The sequence below is a fragment of the Vipera berus genome (assembly GCF_964194415.1).
Source record: "Vipera berus genome assembly, chromosome: 3".
Lineage (NCBI taxonomy): Eukaryota > Metazoa > Chordata > Lepidosauria > Squamata > Viperidae > Vipera > Vipera berus.
The window spans coordinates 168963252-168986274 of NC_138204.1; the positions used below are offsets into that span (position 1 = coordinate 168963252).

Here is a 23023-nt window from a genome sequence, read left to right on the forward strand (position 1 = left end):
TCAGACATACAGTATACCACAAATTTGGTGCAATGCACCATCTCATTGACCCCATTTGTGTTGAGCTTGGAGATCTCCTCACTGCTGCTACATCAATAAACCTTAAAGAGGATTACATGATTGACTGAGTTTCTTCCAGGATAATTTAACTCAAATTCTTAAAAACTTTCCAAGTGTCAAATTCACCTAACATTCTACTCTCTGTGCCCCTTTGGAAGTCTTAAGTTTTTCATTTGTTTTACAAACCTGACTAACCTTGAAAAGGCCACTGAGATAAAAATGAACAAAATGTCTGAGAGAACGTTCTTTCTCCCTGATTTGGACCCACAACACTAAACAAACAAAACTGTCATAGTTTGAAAGCTGTTCCAGTCTCCTGGTCAAAATGAGAGATGATTCATATAAATATGTAAGTGAAACGCATGTCTGCTTGGAATTAATCTTTTAAATTAATTTAGGCAGTAAAACTGAACAATTAAAAAATATACAATCTCAAGATTTATTCTTTCCAAGTACAGAATGGACAGAAGTATAAAAATATTGGTAGCGGTATATGCAAGGAAATGACGAACCTACAAATTAATATGAATCTGTTGGGGAAATGTTACTTAGATAAATCTTATCCAACAAAATAACATTTACATTTGAGGAGTTGTATATGAGTGAGCTTTTATTCACTGTTGCTTAATTATTGTAAGAAGCTGCCAAATCAGAATATATACATCCACAATCCTGTGTATATCTGCAAAACCATGCAATTTGTGAAGCCAAAGGAACTTTCAAGAGGACATATTGATTCCTGCCTCTCCAGTTATGATTTCAAACTACTACCTGCCTGCCTGGATGGATGAGTTTGCACATGCAGGGGGGAAAAGGACAGGGACTTGATGTGTGTCTCCAATCTCAACAGCAGAAGGCATCACAGATTGAAAAAACTAGGATTATGGGAATTATCCCCTCTTTTTGCTTTCTTGTTGGATTGATGTACAATGTAGAGTGCTTTTCTTCATTCATGATTTATAGCTCTTTATAACTCTTGTAACTATAGTATTCCTGTTCTGCTGGCTTAGTAATGAGGAGCAGGTTTAGATCACCGCAAGGATAATTGGATGAGGTCAAGATGCTATAAGTCATCTGTGAGGAAGATGGATGAGCTTTAAGCCTATATATGGTTCTAGAACTTCAGGTTACCCAATGCTCACCCCTGTTTTGAAAGCACATTGGCACCTTCTAGCTGTGAAGCAGGCCAGGTCCATGGCTGACCTCAATTGGCCCAGGAGACTCCGAAGTGTCATTTTGCTTATGAAAGAATCATGATTGTCAACAGGGCCTCTCAAAACCCCACTTGGGATGCCTGAAGCAGAAAGGTACCTGAACCAGTTGATCTAATTGTCAGAAAACGGGATGAAAAACAAGTCCCCTTTGGAAATCTTACATAAATATTGAAAAATGTGCGTGTAAGGAATTTTTTAAAGTTAAAATTGATTAGGAGAGGAAAAAATCAAGCCTGCAGGAGGAGGAATTTAGTTGGTCCCTTTCAGAAGAGTTCTGGAAAGTTGGACTGTCCCTAAGATCCATTTTTACATCTCAGGGACCTTCCACCTGAGAAAAGGTGGGGGTTCTGATCAAGGGCTTTTGTGAGGAAAGGTGGTGTCCTATTTTGTGGGCAAGACAGACCAACCACTCCTCAAACTCATAGGTAGAGCTGCTCAACATACAGGTATTTGCCTCAGTTTCACCAAGCACATAAGTCTCCTTGCAAGCACCATCTGATTTTGAGTTCAGCTGTAGAAAGTGCTGGGGAAGAGTGCTGGAAGGGTTCTATTCATTGTTTCTGTCTCATGGCCTTGCAATGGAGGTGGATACCTCAGCAGCCCAGCTCAGTCTCCCTCAGCCCAGTTTGCCAGGAGAACTCCAAATATTTGTAGGAACAGAGGGGAAAAAAACCCAGAAGTAGTTCCCTCTGAGGCAGGATTAGTGGAATTCCATTCCTTCCTTCCTTCCTTCCTTCCTTCCTTCCTTCCTTCCTTCCTTCCTTCCTTCCTTCCTTCCTTCCTTCCTTCCTTCCTTCCTTCCTTCCTTCCTTCCTCTTCAAAGTGGAAAGCTTGAGGAACACAGAATCCATCAGAGCGTTAAGGTGACCCAATCCTGTGAATGACTACTGTGTAGGGGAATGCCACCTGAAGAACCTGAAATGGAGTGTTAATTGCAATATTGTTTTTTTTACAAGCGGGGAAATTGTTCATTTCTATTTCTTTGATATATACTGCTCAAAAAATAAAATAAAGGGAACACAAGATAAGACATCCTACTATTAAATACAGTACATTGTGTTGTTTAAGTGTTCCCTTTATTTTTTTGAGCAGTATATATATTTCGTGTGTGTGTGTGTGTGTGTGTGTGTGTATGAAATAGAAATGAACAATTTCCCGCTTTTAAAAAACAATATTGCAATTAACACTCCATAACCTCCTGTGTTTCTCCCAGAAGTTAAAGCAGCTTACATGGAAGGAACTCTTGGTTTTATGCAGATAACCCTGTGAGGTAGGCTAAAAGGAAGTGTGGCTTGCCCTAATCACCCAGTGAACTTCCAGGGATGTAGATGGAGTTGAACCCTGGCTCCCTGCCCAATATTTCAGCAACCACTTCCGAGCTAGGGACAGGATGGCGCGCAGAGGAGGCTCTGGGGCTGTTAGATTTTGCCAGCTCCGGCTTCCATTTCTTATTTCTGGCTGCTCCTTGGCAGAGTCGCATCTGGGCAGAGTCGCCATGGGGGGTGGGGGGGTGGGGGTGGTTGAGAGGAGAGACATCATTTTAAAATATTATACAGGTTTGGCATACGAATCCTTAATCCTCCAGCAGTTTCTAAAGTTTCTCTGTTTTTGTGGCGTTTTGTTTGGGCTCTAAGTTAAGAAAATGCGCCCGCTGTTTCCTGCTTATTTGGTTTTGTGCTAATGAAAGGTGTCGCCAGCCTTGGTTTCGAAAACTTCTTTCTCTGAGTACAGTCGGAATGTGCTTTTTGTCCGAAAGGCAAAAGGTCCCTATGGCGCTTCCATAAGGTTATTATTTAGACTTTGGGCGACTCGTTTTCAAAGGCAATCATTTCGTTTGGCGAAGCGGTAATGTAACAAATGCGTGCGTCCTTTAACCTTTCAATCAAGCTTTCCACTGAAAGCAACAGTCCAGTTTTCGTAAGACATCCCTTCTACTTCTAACCCTTTATTTATTTATTGCTGGTTGCTCGAAACAGACTTGGTACGAGAGCGAGCGAAGAGGGTGTTCGCTCACCTGGCGAGCCTCTCCCACTTCGTCTCTCGCTCAAAAACTCGCGCTCGCCGAAATTCGGGTTTGCGGCGGGTCGGAAAAACCGCCGACCCTGGACGCAAATGGGTCCCTTTCTGTACCAGCTCTGGAAAACAGACTTCCTCGATCGCCCCAGAGGGAATAAGTTCTTTTAACTTTCAGTCACTTTCCTGACCAGCAGCGTATCAGTTTGGGTGCCGTTAAGATAAGAGGGGTAAGCAATGAGGGAGACACGCAGGCAAGGAACCGGAGGACTGAGGTGGTGACCGGAGCGGAATCCTTGCAGCTGCGATCCCTTCCGAAACTCACAAATCTGAACGGCCGTTCACCCTGGTAAACTTTCAAAAGAGGAGAGACTCCCATTTCCCTGGAAACGATCCCCCTTGCTCCCCTTTCTACCGCCTTTCAGGTATTAACGCCTGGGAATAATTGGAGTTGTGTCCAAAAAGTCCCAACAGGGAAGCATGTGTGGGGGAGGATCGGTGGAACAAAACGTTTGCAAAAAAAAAGGCTTAACAAAAAGAAACGGGGAATTCTTTGTCTGACCCATCAACGGAGCAGACGAAACCTCATCTTTTCGCGTTATAAGAAAAAAAAAACTCGCGCAGGGACAGGGTAAGAGGGGAACACAAATACAGAAAATGAAAGCCATGAAATAAAACCCAAACATTTTTTTTATTTTATTTTTTTATTTTAATTCCATTTATATCCCGCCCTTCTCCGAAGACTCAGGGCGTGTGTGTGTGTGTGTGTGTGTGTGTATATATATATATATATATATATATATATATATATATATATATATATATATATATATATATATATATATATATATATATATATATATATATATATATATATATATATATATATATATATATATATATATATATATATATATATATATATATATATATATATATATATATATATATATATACACACACACACACACACACACACAAATCTTTATTTCCTGTGTCAGCCTAACCTGAAGGCCATCGACAGGCAGTAGTCACACCGGTGACAGCTCATATTTGTGTAAATTTTAAATTGCTAACAAAGAATATATATATATATATATATATATTAATAAAAAAAGAATGACCCACCCCAAAACGGGGGAGGGCATCTCCTTGCCGTCGCCTCTAGGTAAATTTGGCTCCAAGCGCCCTCCCTTTCCTGGCTTGGCGCGCACGCGTGGGTGGCTCCCCCCCGTCCCTCCCCCGGGCCTGGGCATTGCCTCTCCTCCCAGGGCCGGGCTGGCCTTCCCGGGGAGGGCCCGACGCTGGGATTGGCATCCCCGCCGAGAGTCCGCTGGCGCCTGACACAGCGCGCCTCTCTCTCTCTCTCTCTCTCTCGAGCGCGCGCGGGTGTTTGTTTAGGGTCCCCTCGAGCCAATCAGGCTGGCCGGCCGCACTTTTCCGGCGCGGCTGTTGAAGGAGGCGCCTCGCTCGCTCGCTCGCTCGCTCCCTGTCAGGCGCCGCTCCGCTCCGCGCTCCGCCTTGGCCGCTCGCCGTCCGCCTCAGCCGCAGCCCAGAGGAGCCTCCGGAGCCGCGGCTCAAGAGGTGGGTGCCGCCGGGGCAGGAGGGCGCTCCTTGAGCCCGCGCTTGGCCGGCCGAGGTCGGACCGTCTTCTTCCCGGGGAGGGACGATCGCCTCCTCACTCCGCCGGGGCTCCTTATCTCCGCGGCCGGCCGCGCTCTTATCTCGCCTCCGGTAGGGGTCGCGAGAGGCGCGGGGGGCCTCTGGCGGTGGAATTCGGGCGCCGGGGAAGGCGGGGAAGGAGGCGGAGGCGGCGGGGTGCAGCCCCGGCGGACGCCGGCCTTTGCCTAGGGCGGCCGACGCCGCGGCCGACTCTCCTTTCCCCTCCGGATCGCGGCGTGGATCGCGCTAGGAGAGGCGCCGTGTTTCAAAACGCGGGCGATCTCTCGGCGAGGTCTCCGGCTAGGGCTGGGCTTGGTCAGGCAAGGCAAGGCAAGGCAGGGCGGCGGGGACGCGGAGCGGGGCCGGCGCTCTGTTGATTATGGACGGCTGCCATTTCTAAGGTGTGCCGGAGCGCGGCGGGGTTTGGAGCTGACCGGGTCAACCTGGGCAGCCTCGAGGGAAGGAAGGAGAGACAGAAGAAAACGTGGAACAGACTGGCACCGGGAGGGGGGGGCCGTCCCCCTTGAGATCCCAGTTTTGGGAGGGCCGAACCAGCCCGGCTCGCTGATCTCTCCCTCTAAGCTTGTGATCTCCTCCGCCCAAGAGCTTCGTCTCTACCTGGCCGTCGGGCTCTGCATTTCGGCCCCTCCGGCTACCCTGAAACGCCTTCCCCGCCTCCTTATTTGCCTTGCTAATTGTTTTCACCCTGGAACGAGATCCAGTGAGTCATTAGCTGAAACCGAAAAAAAAAGAGCCCAGCCAGAGCGGGATGGGCTGCGGGGCTTGTCCTACCGGAGGCGCTCCAAGGCCCAACGCCATCACTCCCCCCCCACCCCCACCCCACCCCTTTGTCACTCATTCGCTCTGTAAGCTACGTCAAAGGAGGGAGTGCCTGTTCGGAGGCAGACTGAGGCCGTTCTGGGAAAATTCTTGATCCTGGAAGATCCAGAGGTGGGACAAAGCGAGGGCCAGCTCGAGATTTTAGTCTGGCTGAGGCGCCGCGTTTTCCTTGTCGATGGGGTCTTCGGGATTGTGCGCCAGAGTTGCTCCAAAAGAGTAGCTCGCCTCCGTTTTTACAGACGGGAAAACCAAGGTTGGGGAAAATGTTCGGGATGACCCAGGGGTATTGGCTTTGGACCGGTGTCTCTTTTAGAGGCACTAGCAAGACGGGGGCGCGGGGGGGGGGGAAAGGAGGCAGGAAAGGATCCAGCGATGCCCTTAAAGCAAGCTTGGGTGTGAGATTTCTGGCGGATTGCGGTAGCCCCCATCAATGTATGTGAATTCAAGCATAGGGGCGTCTGGGCGAAGGCCAAAGGGATCTTGCCCCCTCCAGCTGCCTAATTAGAGCGGTCCAGGAATTGTATACCGATCCTGTGAAAAGCATTCCACACATGCCCAGAGAACCTGTTTGTGACCAGGTAGAAGGTTGGGCAAAGCGGGGGTGGGGGAGGGGAATCGATGGAAAATGAGAATTGGCTAACCCGCCTTTCCTTTTCTCTCCTTCTCTCCCCTCGCAGAGGCTTGTCCTGACCAGTACGCGGAAGCCAAACTGCGAAAGGCTTGCTCAGCGCCGCAGGGCTGGATGGCCCTGGCCGAGGGCGGCTGGTGCCTGCTGAAGCGCTGCGGTCCTGACGACTCGCCCTGTCCGTTGGCACCCCGGGAAGTGCCGGGCCCTTCGCCGTCACCGTCCTCGTCCTCGGGCTGCTCCCCCGGCGGGGGCGGGGGCCCGTCCAGCCTCAGGAGCTTCAAGCAGGAGCCCGGAGGCGCTCTCTCTACCTCGCAGCCGATAGGCCTGGCCGAAGGCCGAGCCTTGCTGGGGCCTTTTGTGTCTCTGGCGGCGGCCGCGGCGCCCTCGAGCCTGCCCAGCTGGGAGGACTTGCTCCTTTTCGCGGACCTGGATCAGGCTAACAAACTGATCTGGTCAAGCCGCGCCTCGGCCAAGCTGAGCCCGGATCCCGCGCCTCCGCCGCCGCCGCCAGCCGTCGAGGACATGTACCATCACCCGCACGCCCACCCTCACTCCCAGAGCCTTCAGGGCGGCACCTATGACGGAACGTCGTCGGGCAGCGGCGGAGGCGGCTTCATGCCTTCCACGGCCGGATCTCCCGTCTACGTGCCGACCACCCGCGTCGGGTCCATGCTGCCCTACCTCCAGAATCCCACGGGCGCGGGACAGGCCGGGGGACCGTCGGCTTGGCCCCCGCAGGGCGCCCCGGAAAGCCCGTCCTCTTCCTATGGCGGCAGCGGTGGGGGATGCGCCCATCCAGCCTCGGGCCGTTTCTCCTACCCAGCTGGCAGCCCCACGGCGTCCAACGGCGCCCCCCGGGAACCGGCCGCCTACAGCCCGCGCGAGCAGTTCCGGCCGCTGAACGGATCCTACTACAGCCCCTACGTGGGCGCCCAGTTCAGTCCGCCAGGCTGGGCCAGTCCCTTCGACAACTCCCTGCTGCATTGCCTACCCGGCCGAGCCACCACCCTCGCCGTGAGGCCGTCCAGCGCAGGTAAGAACCCGGGCAGGCTGGGCTGGCGGGCTGTCGAGACGGGGCCCCAGAGAAAAGTCCTCCCTGGGCGAAGCTTTTCCGCAGAAGGAAAGAACCTGGGTTTGCTGAGAACGACAAAAGCGGCTTTGCTTGCCAGTTAATGCAGGGACCCTCTGGTGGGCCCGGTGGTGGTTGATAGGCTTTATTTTACGATGCTGCTTTTCGGGATTCTGTTTGCCTTTTCGGTGTTGTATTGTTCCTATTTTATTACTGTTTCGATTTATTATGAGCAGGGCTGGATGAATGAGAGGCGTATGGCGTTGCAGAAAGCGTGGAGATAATGTGAGCAAAATAATGTGTGCAAATCCGCAGAGAATTTAGGCGGATTTAAAACTGCTCAAAGCATGGTGTAAATGAGCCGCTGGTTTTCATTAAACACTTGAGCACCAGAAAAATTGATACAATGTGATCAAATCTGAGTGGTTATCCATATGCTCTTTGGGTGAAAAAGGGTGGTGGGTTCAGCACAGCCTCCAATGGAGTGGGGCCAGTATGAAGCACCGCAACCTGAAAGGGGTCCAAAGTTGGTGGCAATCAAATTGCATTCAACACTCACAGAAGAGACCCATAACTGAGAGTAGCTGGGAATGTTCACTTTTTTTTTACTCATCTGGAGGCAGCTGTCAACCTTCCAGAGATTCAGGCATTCTGGCTTCAGAATCAGGTCCCCTTGCTTTTCTTGGTGACATTGGAAGCGGTTGCTGGATCATGTCTTTGTGTCTCTTTATAGTAAGAGAAGGTTGAGGTCTGTATTTGAATCTCTTTTTATGGGCCTTGTATCTAGATTGTCAGAAGTGGGGATATGTGATTGGGATAAATTCCTTTCCTATCAGCAAAGCCATTGGGATGGCACCTATAGTGGAATGATATCTATAGAGAAGCAAATATAGGTGGGAGGGGAACAATGTTTGAAATTCAGAAAGGCCACAAGTATTTGTGAGAGGGAGGACATTTTTAAGAGTTTGCCTGTTGCCTCGGGTATAGTTAGTCATAATAAAATATGTTTTGCATAATGCACTAACCCTAAGCTACAAATGATGTTTTAATGTCTGGTATGCATCCAGCCTCTGAGAGGTCCTGGAGGATGCAGGGTGCTTAATAGAATCCCACAAATCTCACTAGAGTTTTTCTCCCTTTTCTTCCCTTCATTGAAGTCCATAATCCAATAAATGGGAATGTGGAAAGTTTTTTGATAAGATTTATTGAAGTGAATGAAAAATATGTGAAATATGTTTGTCCCCAGCAAACACCCTCTCTATAGGTGGTGATCTGGGAATGGGCAAAGCAGGGAAAGAGTGAACCTCCTTATCCTCACAGGACCCCCCTCCAGCCCCATACATGGACCACAGACTTGAGACCTGATATTATCTTGGAGTGCCAACTTGACTTTCAGTGCAAAGAAACAGGAGCAGTATAAGTTCAGAGGGAAGACCACATGATTTTCAGAATAAGTCCTAATGTTGGGGGGGGGAAATATATTTGTGGAGGCCAGCTCTGTAGTGAGCCTCAAACTTAGGGGAAAGAGGAACCAGAAATGCACAAGATCTTTTAAAACCAGATGGAGGAGCAAATTTAAGGGGATTCTCCCTTTATTTACCTCAGTGGAGCCAGCAGAGATAGCAAGGGGTGAGTCTGCTTTTCTTTCAAATGTGTGTTAGAAAAGACACTCCACCCCACCCCCAACAAAAGGGGAGGTGATTGCATAGGTTAGCCGATGCTTTGCTTATTTTCCCAGATAAGAAGCTGCCCATTAAATTTATTCAAAATGCCTTGGCATTCACTCTGAAGTCTTTCAGGGCCTGGACTCAGCATTAAGGCTATGTATGGTTCAATGTAAGTTGATTTGGAAGAAGCATTATGAGTCCTGTTGTCTGTGTGGAGGAAAAATATCCAGGGAGGCAATCTTACAATAAAGCTGCAAGTGATTTAGTAAAAATATACTTATTTCAGTTGAACTTACTGTCCCCCAAAAAACAGGTGGAAATCTGAAGAGCACACCTTTGGGAGGTTCACACGCGTTTGGGTATTTTGTGGTTGAACTGCGATGTGGGAATGCAGATGTCAGCTCAACATGTTGTGTAAAGCAGAACTTCCCATTGTGCCATACTGCACTGCAGTGTGTTCTATTTGTCTGAGCAAAGCCTGTTATATGTGGCTAGCAACTGTGTTTTGCTAACTCAGGCTTAGCCTGTTGTTGAAAATATTTTAATCATTCTAAGAATCTGCTAGGATATGTCCTTTTATTTTAAGATAGAGAACCCAGGAAATTAAATAGAATTGAATAATTTATGAGAGGAAGTTTTTTTAAAATCCCAGATGGGAGAAAACGAATAATCCTGAGTATCCCCAGATATTAGTTTTAGAACAATATGCAAATGAGAAGTAATAAAATTACTGGGGCACTTGAGGTTTTTTTTTTATCAGAGACAAATCTGTATTTTGATTTCTGCATCTGAAAACCTGAATACTACTGAATATTACTTTTCTTTTTCTATTGCCAACAGAGTAAATGATGGTACTAGGCTAGATGGAAAAGGAACCAGTTCAAGGTTAAGTGTCTCATGGTAATTTTCCTTCTGTTTATAAATAAAAAAAGGAAATGGGATATAATTTCTTTCAGAAATTACAGGCTACAGCTTGTCACTCATTGATAATCAGTTATTTTAAATGGCGTATTTAACAAGAGTTTAATTAAATCTACACACCTTGAGTATCTCTAGGCAGCCCCTGGACAGAGTGCTTTGTTCCAGCAATATAGATTTGAAAAAGCAAATCTTCCTATCCTATGTAATATAGAATTAGGTGCATTGCTGTATTTACTCCAGCCCCACCCCCTATATTTTACTGATTGACCTTCAGCATTCACTCCACCACCCTCTTTTCAAAGAGAAACTAACATGTTTGAGGGGGGAGTACAGCTTTGGAAAAATGATACATCCAGTGCATTTCACAGAATTTTAATGAGAGAGATAATTGTTAGCTGAATCCGGAATGAGGAGTCCAATCTTCAAATGCCACTTCCACATACACACCAGCTCGCATTTTTTTAAAAAAGGATTTTCAATCCCATATAGCAATGATGGGCTTTCCAAGATTTCCAAACTATTGGAACTTCGATTCCTCCCAAGATTACACGATGTTAAAATAACGTTAACCTTTGCGGTCAAACGCGACTTTCGGCTGCAGTAACACAGAAACGAGTTCTTTTCGTTACTGGAGAAATTAAAGGAATTTATTTCGAAGTCGAAAATCCCCACCGACTTCCTTGTCGAAATAGGTCGACCGCAACCAAGGTATTTCCCCCCCCCCCCGCCCTCTCGGGAAATATGTGGGGAAGAAAATACACATAGAAATATGAAAGAAAGAAAAGAAAAAAGAAAAGAAAAGAAAAAAGAAAGAAAGAAAGAAAGAAAGAAAGAAAGAAAGAAAGAAAGAAAGAAAGAAAGAAAGAAAGAAAGAAAGAAAAGTTAACCAGAGTATATTTCTTCCCAGCCCTGCTGTCCCCCTCCCCCAGTTTCCGAGACGCCCCCCCCGCCCCCCCGCTAGCCAACAGATGGCTCCGGGCGCAGGAAGGGTCTGTCCAGCTCCGCAGCCGGCGCGAAGAAGCCGAGCTGTCCGCGGATCTGCCGACAGCCCGGCAAAGGTCGCCGCAGGGCGGTAGGCGCCGTCGAGGTGACCCAAAACGGGAGGGGGAGAGGGGTGTTAAGAGGATCGATGCCGACACGGCGATGGGAAACGGCAAGATCAAGTCTCAGGCGCCGCGGTTTTCGTTGCCCTCTCGGCTAGAAGGCGGCTTCACACGAAGCGCTGCTGAGAACAACGGAAGCGGGTCTGGTTTGGAGAGACCACTCTCGTTACGGCCTAGAACTACTTCTCGCCCAAGCGGTGGGTAACTTCGCTCAAACCACGTTTATCTATCTGACCGTGGTTTAGCGCGACATCGTCTCTCAGCCTAAGAGCGTGGGGGCATCTACAAACAGAGGCCATTCCAGCTGCTAAGCCGCCATCCGTCTTGAGTCCGGACGGCCTTTTGGGTTTAGGGCAGGGGTCTTCAAACTTGGCCCTTTTATGACTTGTGGACTTCAATTCCCAGAATTCCTCAGCCAGCTTTGCTGGCTGAGGAATTCTGGGAGTTGAAGTCCACAAGTCATAAAAGGGCCAAGTTTGAAGACCCCTGGTTTAGGAGGTAATTTATTGAACCCGGAGTCCCCGTGCTGGTTCATACGTCTCGCTTTGGGAGGAAGCCCCGGGATGATACAAGGGCACCAACTCCCGAAGAAGCGGCTGGGGTCTTTTCGGGAGGCAGAGGGTCCCGCTTCGCTGGGCAGAACGTGCCGAAGGCCACGACTTTAAGCCGTAGTGCGTGCCCTTAACCTGGTTCTGTGCTAGGACTGCAACGGGGCATTTTCTGGGAGGGATCCTGTGCTTCCCTTCTCGCGACCGGGCTCAGCCTAAGCCTTCATAACCCCCTTTTGAAAATCCCAGATTTATTCTCACTTCTTCCCCGCGACCGTTTGTGCTTCGAGCCAGGCAGGAGTATATCCCTGGCTGAGGGGCTGCAGATAGGTTCCGCGCTTAAACCCGTTTATGTCCATCTCGGCTCTTGGCGTGGGGGATGGGCTCTTAATTAGTCCTTCCACAATTAGACGACGTGTCCCTAACAACAACAACAAAAAAAACCCCTAAGGCTATTGTTGACTGGCTAAAGTTCAGTTGAGTGAACCGCCTGCTTTTTTAGCAGATTGATTGATTGAGTAAGCTTTTAAAACAAACATTGCTCTTTCTCAATGCCCAAGCCTGCTTTTTAGAAAAGGCTTTCAGGATGATTTCCAAAATAATTAACAACCAATAATTCTGCATGAAATGACAAAAGAAAACATTTTTTTAAATAAATAAGGTACTCGACTCATACATTATCTTTGAAAATAGTTTACAACACAGGAGTCTGGTCACAGTTCCATTCTGTGTCCAAAAATGCTAGACCCTAGAAATATTTAGGATTTTTAAAATGCACCCCCCCATCTTCCAGAGTAGTTAGAAACATAGAAATATGGATGATTAAGGATTCTGATTAAACATTTTACGGAGTCAGTTAAGATATGAAACAACTCCATTAGCTGAAAAGGTTTTTAAAAGCACTTATTACTAAAGCACCCAGAATTTGTCTGAAATATCTGAAAAATAAATCTCTGTCTCAGGCAACAAACTTTTAAGAATCTAAACCGAAGCGTATCAGCTGGAGGGACTTGACTATGGATTTACTTTCTCTTGGGGCTGGCTGCCACATGTATTTTCTCAGCTGCTAAACTTTTGAATAAAAGTTTGGTGTTACTGAAAATTCTTGGGGAGGTTCAGTGCTCCCACAGTGGCCAAGAACTTGAGTCTGTGGTTTGTTACTGTCACAGTGACATTTACTATTTATCTTTCACTCTTAACAGCTATAGGCCCTACACTGGACTGACATACAATACTTAGAAGTTTCAAGGTTTTGTTTCTTTCAGAAGTGTTTGTCACCTTCTCAGAGCATCTGACTAAGTCACTTGTTAACCCACAAGACCTCATTCATGGTACAATAAATAATTCTGGTATTCTCCATACAAGGCTACAATCCCAAGGGTCAAGTAGTGAGATCTGAATAGAAGGCAGAGTTACATCTGTAGCTGGGATGGTATATGGCAAGGGTCATCTGAAGCCGAAGGGCCATGGCTTCAAGTGAAATGAATTGTGGATGTAATTAGTGGTCTTAATCTACTGAATCTCTTTTCTGCTAATGAATGATCAAATCACAGTGGTCTTCTACAGGACAACGTTGTTGTGACAGTCCTTCGGAATCCTTCAGGGAATTATATGAAAATCAAGTAATGATAGATAGTAGTGATAAAATACCAGATATATTCTTTGCTGCAGACTCAGAGGGGATATTTAATGGAGATCATCAGTTGAAAAAAATTACTTTTTATTTGCCATGTAAGAGGCAAGCTTAGAACACGGGAAAATCCTGTAAAATAATAACAGCAATAATGACCCATTACCACATTAGATATTTTTCTTTTAAAATGTGCCCCAATAGTGCAGTTCTAAAAAATGATTTAAGGTGTTTTAGTATGATTGGCTTTAACTAAATGCAGTTTTTCTAGACTGTGACCCTTAGGCTCACTTGCTTCTGTATTAGGATCTGTGTTGATTTATTTAGATTAGGCATTTCACAGATTTGATTCTAAAGCCATCTATCAGCCAGGTGAATAAAGTCAACACTGCTGTACCATACAGTGACCACAACCAAAATAATATCTGCAGATACTGACTTCAATTTACAGATGCTGAAAGAATAAACCAGGTATTTTTGACTACTTGGCTTGAATAATTCATAATAAATCATTTAAGGTACTCTCAAGAAATGGGATAAATTGAACATTGAAACCACTTACAAAATGGATTTTAACTAAAATACACATTATTTGATTAATCAAGTTATTGTGACGCTGTAATCAAAGACTCCGAGAACTCTTCAGAAAATAAAGAAGCTGCCCTGTAATTAAAACATTAATTAGCCAAACATTTAAATATTAATTATCCCAAAGCTTGCAGAAATGGAATGGAGGCTCTTAGTCAGGTTCCCCTAAATTTCAAGAAGGCAGTTGTCCAGATCCTTCAGCTACTACAATGGACTATGGAAAATGTAGTTCACTCTGGAGATGTTCATTTTCAGAAAACTCGCACTAAAAATTTTCGATAAATCATTGTTTTGTTTCTCTTTAAAAATGCCACCCGAAACAAAGATTGAATTTGTTTTAGGATAGCACACATTTGGTACTGGAATGCATATGTATTAACCTGTAGCTGCCATTACACTCCCTTCAAAAGTAACTTGATATTATTTTTAATGAGTAGTCAAGTTTTTTAAAGTGGGATCTGGAAAATTAACTCAGCAGCAATTAGCTTCCCTGTAAAGTTCTTTTATTTTCCTTTCTTTTATTTTTAATGGCGTTTTAGTGACAAGAAGTGGGGATTTAAATCCGATCAAAATGTAAAGTTGTCGGATGGCTACGATGATCCCAAAGCGGAAATAATCGTTTCCTTGAAGAACTTTTATACAGTTCGGCAAATTGTCCCCTGGTCTCCTGGAAGCCCAGACCGGGCGGGCTGCTTCTAATGCAGAAGCGAATCCGCGATCGCCAGGCGGCCTCCGTGCAGCCCAGAAGGAGTAGCGAGTCCTTGCCGCCGTGTCTGACCCGTCTCTAAAGGCCACTGCTTGGGGCGGCGGAAGCGTCCCGGGGCTTCGGCTCCCTAGATCTGCGCTCAAAATGGGAAGAACCAAAAACTCTCCCCCTGGGCGCCTGACGTGCCAAGGAAGAGGGGCAGGACCAGCACCCAGAGAGAGAAAGCGGGAATTGGGGGGGGAGGCTAAGAGGGGGTTGGTGGTGGCAGGCATTCGGGGCTCCCTCGAGGCAAAGCTCCCGCCACGTTAGACCGACTCATTCCAAAGGTCTTTCTATATACACGAAGGCAGCCGGCCTTCTTTCGTGGCAAGGGAAGCAGAAAAAGTAGGGAACGCCATCAACCAGGGTTTTTGTTTAATCCCATTTATATCCCGCCCTTCTCCGAAGACTCAGGGCGGCTTACAATCTAAAGCACAAATCAATGTGCTTAGCAATGGCCTTCATTCTATGTATATGCCTGCTTATTAGGACTTTGGGGGGGGGGGGAAGCGGCATTATTACAAAGTCAGCTTATTGCCTCCAACAATCTGGGTTTGCCAGGTTGTGGGAATGCAGCCCTTGATTCTCCCAAGGCTCAAGTCCTGGGCCGAACCCAAAGCTTCCTCTTCTCTCTCTCCTCCCCACGGGGGCTGTGGGGTAGTCCGGCCGTGCCCAGGCGCTTGCCTAGGATGAAACAAACCCTTGGCTCCAGAGGTTGGGACAGGTCTCTTTCCGAGTAGGAAGAGAGCCTACTGAGGCGGAAAAGAAGCATATATATAAGCATATATAACTCACTTTTTCCTCACCTTTCTCCAAAATCACCTAAATAAACCGAGGTGCAGTCATTTTATTTGGGATTTATACCTTCTCCTCCACTCTTGCATGCGATATCTACTTACCACATTTGAGTTAACTCAGTGTGGTTATGAGGTTGCAAATAAGCGGTTGCTTATTTGTGCTCCCTTCCCATTAATTGTGTGAAATGACGTCCCAGATTGGATCCTGTGTGAAATTTATTCCGCAAATGTAAGTAGACCATGATCACCAATCAATCTAAGCCATTTGGAAAGGAGCTGTAAGATTTCTTTCCCAAGAAATTAACTGGAACTTTTACTTGTGTCCAGGAGAGTCTAAGCTTTGCAGACCAGGCTTGCTGGGAAATGAGTCATAGATATTCCAGTCCTTCCTCTTGCAAGGTTTAATAGAGTTTGTTGGGCAAACCTTCCACCAGAGGCTACTGAATTTAAACTGAAACTCAAACCAGGTGTCTTCTGGAGCCTGAAGTCAATGGACCAGCTTCAGATCAACTGAAAAGGGGAAAGAAGCTCCAGTCTCTTCCCACTATCGTTCTCCATCAACGGGAGGTGGGGGTGGGGGTGAATTACAGCATTTGACAAGTCCAAAGACAGACGTTGGAAATGTCAGAAATTTTGGTTGGGGTCATCCTCGTGGTTCACCGGACTCTGGCTTGCTGTATCCACCCAGTTGCCTGGCGAGTTCTCATAGTCACTGGATTGAAAGCCAACACTTCACATTGCGCCGGAAGGGAGCTCCGCTGCGCTTTCAGCCTTCCTGCCAGCTAGGGGAAAACGGTCTGACCTCTACTGAGTGGCCAACCAACTGTCCATGTCCAGCACAGAGTGGCGGTGGAGACTTGACTCTGCTTGAATTAAAAGACCCTTCCCCCACCCGGCAGCTCAGATCTCCCTAGGGCTGTGGGACCTAGTCCCAACCAAGATCCTTCTCCCGAGCGTGAGCCTCTTTATCTGTTGATAAAGAGGCGGTCTTGATTTATAGTATGAGATCAATGTCCCGGCTTGGCTTTTTGGGTTACCTTGAGGGCCGCCAATTCGGTGCACAGAAAATCAAAATCCAACCACCGCCCTCCTACCTGGAGAGGAAACCCTGTTGGCCAGGCCAAGGTTTGGAGACCATCGACGGCAGGCAGCCGCGGAGATTTTCTTTTTCCTCCTTGCTGTCCAATCCTCTTCCCTCCCTCCCCACTTGGTGAGCTCGGAGTCCTGGACCAAGGAAGCCCCAAACCTCGTGGAGGGTGCCGGCTTCCGCAGAGCTCCTAAATCTGGGCTGCAATAACCCAGACGGGGAGACGTTCGTCCAGCATCGCAGCCCGGATCTAGGAGCCCCTTGGCCGAAAGGGGGGGGGGCGGGGGCGGGAAACGATCGCCATCATTATTATTATTATTATTATTTTCTCCCGTTATAGCAAAGGGACTTTAGATCTGGACTTAAGGACCCTGAGCGGTGGGCCCGCTCTTCAGACAACCTCGGGCATTTCGGGAGGATCAGGCAACGAAAGAGAGCGATAACAGTCAAAGGCGCATCAGCTGTTGCCTTCCCGGCTCCCGCTCAGATAAGAGAGCCCCCGTGTCTCAATCAGACCGCGGGTCAGAAAACGAGCAGCCGGTCGGTCGGTCGGCTCACGGCAGCCCAGGCGGACCTTGGCAGGAGGCCCGTCGGAGCCCGCCGCGGCGTCGGCTGGCGGGATTTAAGAACCGCTGGGAGACGACCAGCCCAGGCGGCTTTCAGGGTAGACGGCCAGAGCTCCGCCCGCCCGGGCTGGAGAAGAAGAGCGCAGCCCCGAGAAGATCTCGGAGGCTCCGGGCCGGCGGGACTTGCCTCCTATTTCCTGGCGATAACGCCTGGCGGCGGAGGGAAAGCGGGGGAGGGGACTTCCTCCGTGGCCAAAGACACCCCCCCCCCTCGAGCCCTCCTCCCCCAGGTCCCGATGACTCATCGGGTCCCTCCTCCGTTCCTGAAAACGGGGAGATAAAGCCGATAGTCCAGGCAGGGGAAGGGTCTTCTTCTGTCGGTAGCTGCCGGCCGTTTGGGTATGGGAAGCCCTAAGACAGGGGTCTTCAAACTTGGCCCTTTTATGACTTGTGGACTTCGACTCCTAGAATTCCTCAGCCAGCAATGCTGGCTGAGGAATTCTGGGAGTCGAAGTCCACAAGTCATAAAAGGGCCAAGTTTGAAGACCCCTGCCCTAAGACTTCCATGCAGCATCAGGCTACGGAGACTGGAAAAGAAGGGAGTGATGTAAGGCGAACCACCCAACAGCCAATAAAAGGCACTTTCGCAAGCTAAATAGACAGGGTCTGAAGTGAGAAATGGGGGCCCCTTTGGTCAGAATAGATACCAGGCACAGTCACTGCTGATCCGCTCATCAGGGGTGCTCCAACACTGGAAGTTTTTAGGAAGAGATTGGACAACCATTTGTCTCAAACGGTATAGGGTTTCCTGCCTGAGCAGGAGGTTGGACTAGTCCAGGGGGGTCTTCAAACTTGGCCCTTTTATGACTTGTGGACTTCAATTCCCAGAATTCCTCAGCTGCGGAGGAATTCTGGGATTTGAAGTCCACAAGTCATAAAAGGGCCAAGTTTGAAGACCCCTGGACTAGATGACCACCAAGTTCTCTTCCAACACTGTTGTTCTGTTATTCCCTAGTGATTTGGAGCCAGATATGACTTTTCCACCAATTGAGGGCAGGGGAGAGAATCTGGATACCGAATTTGGGCTGCTGCATAGTTAAAGTTGGAGTGTGAGGCTGGGGCGTAATTATCTCATAGTTGCAAAGGTGGGAAGGGAAGAAAAAAAAGGAAGCTTCTCAGAATATCTCCATGGGGAATGAATAGAAGAGAGTCTGATAGGAGCTGGAGCAAGATTAGAATGGAATTCCTATCACATCAAGTCATGTCAAGGGTAGGGGGAAAAATAGGGCAACATTTTAATATTATTTCTGCTAGTCATATGTAATAAATTAATATGTGATCAAAATGACCAGGTTACAGAGTCTAATTAATTGCACCTTTGTGAACAAGGGCTAATAGTAGGTTTATCCTACCTCTTATTTACTCAGAAATCTGTTCCACTACGTTCAACCTGGAAGCCTGTGTATGTTTAGCTGCAATTGCTTCTATTATGTAGGCTTGGTCCTAGGAAAACATGAATAAGGTTACCTCATGAAGGCCTCCTACTAGGGCTCCTACTTTGGAAACATAGCTGGGTGGTTGTCTCACCTCATGAGTTTGGTGACATGGGGATTTCCTACTGAAGAGGTTTTGTCTGTGATTGAAACAATTTGGGAGATAAAGGTAATATCTTCTATAAAGCAATGATGATGGAAGACTCCTCTTTGCATTTGGAGGGGGAGTTCTGATGAGGATATGTGTGTGTGTGTGTGTGTGTGTGTGTGGGAGGGGAGGTAAAATAGCTGAAGGGTGCTTCAACTGGGCCTCCCTCTTGACTTCCATGCTAATCCAGCCTTCCTGCCTGCCTTTGTTGTAGATCTCCTGGATGATCTGAATGAGAGCCGGGAATGTGTCAACTGTGGCTCCATCCAGACCCCCCTGTGGAGAAGAGATGGGACTGGCAACTATCTTTGCAACGCCTGTGGGTTGTATACCAAGATGAACGGCCTCAGTAGGCCCCTGATCAAACCTCAGAAGAGAGTGGTGAGTAGTAGTGTTGATGGTGCAGAGATAGAAGTATTATAGTTCTGTTTCCTCTCTAAAGTTGTATCCATAAATTGTCTATTAATAATATTAAAAAACAGTCCAGTATGAACTCAGGAGCTGGCGTTACACAACCCATTTAATGTTATTACTGAATTAATTTTTTTTGCTTCCCATGACACTTTAAGCCACATCTAAAGTAAAATAAAATAGTTATTGTGCTGTGTGAATATAGCTACTGTACCCTTAGATAAAACATTTATTTAATTTATACAATATAGCTGAGCATTTTAGACAAGGTGACCCCGGGTGTCGAACAATTATAAAATAGAAAAAGGGATTGCATTGTGAAGACAGCAATGTAATAAGAACTCAGCTCTATACCTATTTAAATTTAACCACTGAAATATAGTACTGAAATTGGTATTGAAATATAGAGTTAATGGTGTATTGAGGTTGCCTTTCTGCTTGATTTAGTAGACACAAATGCAATGTTGCAAATATTTAATACTGCAAATCCTTTTGCAAACAATGGGTGATCACGTTATTTATCTTTGGTTAACTGACCTCACTTGCATGATGCATCTGAGGAAGTAGCCTTTTTAGTGAAAACTGAACAGTATATGGGTAAGCATAATTTTCTGTGCTCTGATAAGGAGCACCAGGTGTGACTTTGATTCTAAAAACCATTATTTACTCTTGAGATTGTCCTCCTTTCAAAACTATATTGAAGCTTTTTAGAAATCAGTTTTGTTTTGTTTTTACATTTTAGGTGCAAGTTTTTTGTTAATCGAGAGCAAGCAAAAGGTCCTGATTGCGGTTGAGCTTAGCATATAGACTTGTTGCCTGCTTTGTTCTAGTAAAAGAGCATACAGATACTGTCCTCTTAACAAGTGTTCATTTGCAAACCATTGGGGCAAATACGCTCTGTTTTCTTTCGAAACCAAAACTGAAATGCTCACTCCTGACCAAGTGAGCCTTGAGATTTTCAAGTCTGGGTTTAAAAGAATTTAAAGTATGTCAATGTACATAAGAATTAGAAACCACCAGTTCTTTAGAACGAGACAATCTGCAAAACATAGTTCGAGCATTCCTGACTTTTTTTTTATTGTAATGTCTTCTAAATTAATTGATGCAAGAAATGTGTAAACCCTAACTGTTGTCATTCATGTTGGAAGGGATTTAAAAAAGATTTAATTTTTAAGGAGATGTCTATTTAAAGAGCCACAAGACTGGTCTGATCTTTCCTGTGTCAAAGGCAGATGACCAATCCCCAATGCTCCAATGGGAGTTTGAAAGAGCAAAGAAAAGACGCATCTCCATTGTCCTAGTCCTCCCCCAGGAATTCATTTTGCAGGAAGAGATGAATAGCATCAATAGACCAAAGAAACTTTATCTCCCGGTACATAATTCCCCATTTTTAATTCCAGTATTTCCTCCACTGCTTTCACTTCCCTTGCTTTTCTTACTGTTGTTATTATAATATTAACAACAATGTGAAATTACAGCTACCAGTTCTTTAGCTGGTGTTGGCCTTCATACCTATTAAGTTTTTCCTAATAACCTAGATGTGCAAATGGTGTAGTGTATGTGTGGATCCAAGTAGTGTGGCATTTTGTAAGTGACAGATAGAAATGTTGTCAATGTGCAGATTGACAAGATGTTTTGGTATGGCACCCACTGTGCCGATAACCACTTGAATCATCATAGCTGATGTATGCCATAATCTTTCAAACTTGGTTTTTTTTCAGATTTTGACATTTTGTGTTACTTTGTGAAACTTTAACATCATCACCATCATCACCACTGAACAGGTTTGGGATATATGGCCAGTTACAATATCCTACTACTGGGTTACCATAGAATAATAGAATAATAATGGCAGCATAACAGAAGTTTTTATATATTGGTATTTTTGAAAAAAAACATATTTTTGCAAAATGTATGCAGGACAACACTGAGAAGAAATAATTAAAAAAAATGTTGCTTTTTGAAACAGTAATTTGAAGATTTGCTGTTAAACAGTGTTTTTAAAATGAGCTGATACTTGTAGAATAATAGATGGCAATTACATATATTTTCCTAAAATAAATATTAAAATACATGAAGCTATAAACAAAGAGCTAACAATTTATCCAAACTCTTTCAAGTTCACTTCAGTTTTTTTCAAGCTGCGAGCTATTACTGTGTTAACTTTGTTTAGTGTGTATGTTGTAATACAAATAATCAGCACTTTGTTTCCATTCTTATTTATCTAAGATGTGTCATCTCTGCCAATCTGTTGAAGGACAAACAAAAAACAAATAATGCCCTCAAATTAGAAACAATGTATTTTTTTTTTAAAAAATCACACTTTCCTTATGAGATTATTGTCTATACAATGAAGTGCCCTTAAACCAGAAGCTTTTCAAAGTTAATCACTGCCAGGATTTTGCAATTGGTTATCTCCCTAATTTCATTAAGTGCAGCATAATCTAATTAGAAGGAATGAAAGGAACTGAATGCTTTGTCATTTTTTTTTCTCCTATTCATTTGCCCTGCCTTGCATTGTGCACCAATAGCATGGTGCTCCCTAAAACTTTGTCCATGCATTTCAAACAAGCAAACAAGAGGGATCAGGGGAGTATATTTCTCATATCTGAAAAATTATGTCCATGTTAACATTGAAGAACAGAAAAATGATATGCATTACCACGCTGTATTTCCATGGTAGTAATGTGTTGTTTTTTAAAAAAAAATAGTTAACTAACAGTAGCAATAGTTTGAAAGGGATATATCATACCCAAGTTCAAGGGAAAATGTGCTCATTTAAATGGTTTTCTTGGAGTCTGGAAAATGAAATTCTGTTGAGTTTTTTTTAAATTGAGAATATAGTGATATTTTGACATTTACTGAGTGTAATCCAGCAAAAATTAGCCATACTGAGATCAGAAAAAATTCTCTCTATAGCAACTGCCATGTAAACATATATATTTATTTACTTGTTTAGTTCTTGTGGCTGTCCACTCCCCAGCTGACTGAATTAAGGGAGACTTCCACCCAGATCAGTCTATAAATTTGTACCTATAACTGTGAAGTCTGCTTATCTTACTTTCAACACAATTTGAAAATGCCTTTTGCTCTCTGATGTTCATTCTTAGCAGTTCCATTTAATGTACATCTGGGAGGAGGTTAAACATGGTCAGAGAATGAATTTATCTACAAAACTGTTTGCCATTTTTAAAAAATTAGAACACTGACCAGTTTGCTTCTGATAACCTTGAATATCTAGCAATTCATATTTCTTTTTCCAAAAAATGATATGCTTGTACAGTATATCATTAGAACAACATTTAATGGATGTGTTCACTCTATTTTTGTTATTTTAGTTGGATACATTTTATTGATCTGTGTAAAATAGAACAAGAGCATTTATCTATAATAGTAAATAATATAAATAACATCCTTAATTTAGAAGGCATAAATCGCCTTATTTTACTGAGTCATTGCAGCACATTTCTCATGTAGAGACATCCACTGAGTACAGGCAGAATTGCAGTCTGGCAGATTCCAGTGAATTTTTCTACAGAATAAAGAATACAGAATTACAGAGTTGGAAGTGACCTTGGAGGTCTTTTAGTCCAACCCCCCCACCCCCGTCCCACCCCCCCACCCCCGCTCAGCACCGCTTGAGGAGAAGGAGTCTCCCTTGGTTTATTTGACTCCAGGTATGGGATAAACATGTGCAGAGTGTTTTCTTAGCTAGTTATCAAACTGGCTTGCTTCTTCTGGGATCTTTTCCTATATCCCACTCTAGTCTACTACCCTTTTTAAATTATTTGTCACATTTATAGGGTTGCCTGACTCCAGGAAGGTTCTGTGTG

At 45.4% G+C, this 23023-nt stretch overlaps 1 protein-coding gene across 5 annotated transcripts in view; it reads left to right on the forward strand.

Annotated features, from left to right (window-relative positions):
* The first annotated feature begins 4667 nt into the window (after positions 1-4667).
* GATA6 (GATA binding protein 6) overlaps positions 4668-23023 on the forward strand; it is a 33783-nt gene continuing 15427 nt past the window's right edge. Inside the window, exons 1-3 of one of the 5 annotated variants that reach the window (XM_081322777.1) lie at positions 4668-4871; positions 6467-7450; positions 18994-19160. In XM_081322777.1, the coding sequence (XP_081178903.1) occupies positions 6532-7450; positions 18994-19160 (1086 nt within the window). In that variant the 5' untranslated portion in view covers positions 4668-4871; positions 6467-6531. Of the gene's footprint in view, positions 5022-5833; positions 6043-6136; positions 6368-6466; positions 7451-18993; positions 19161-23023 lie in introns of those variants that run through there. The other 4 variants (XM_081322780.1, XM_081322779.1, XM_081322776.1 and 1 more) reach the window with 4 other exon arrangements.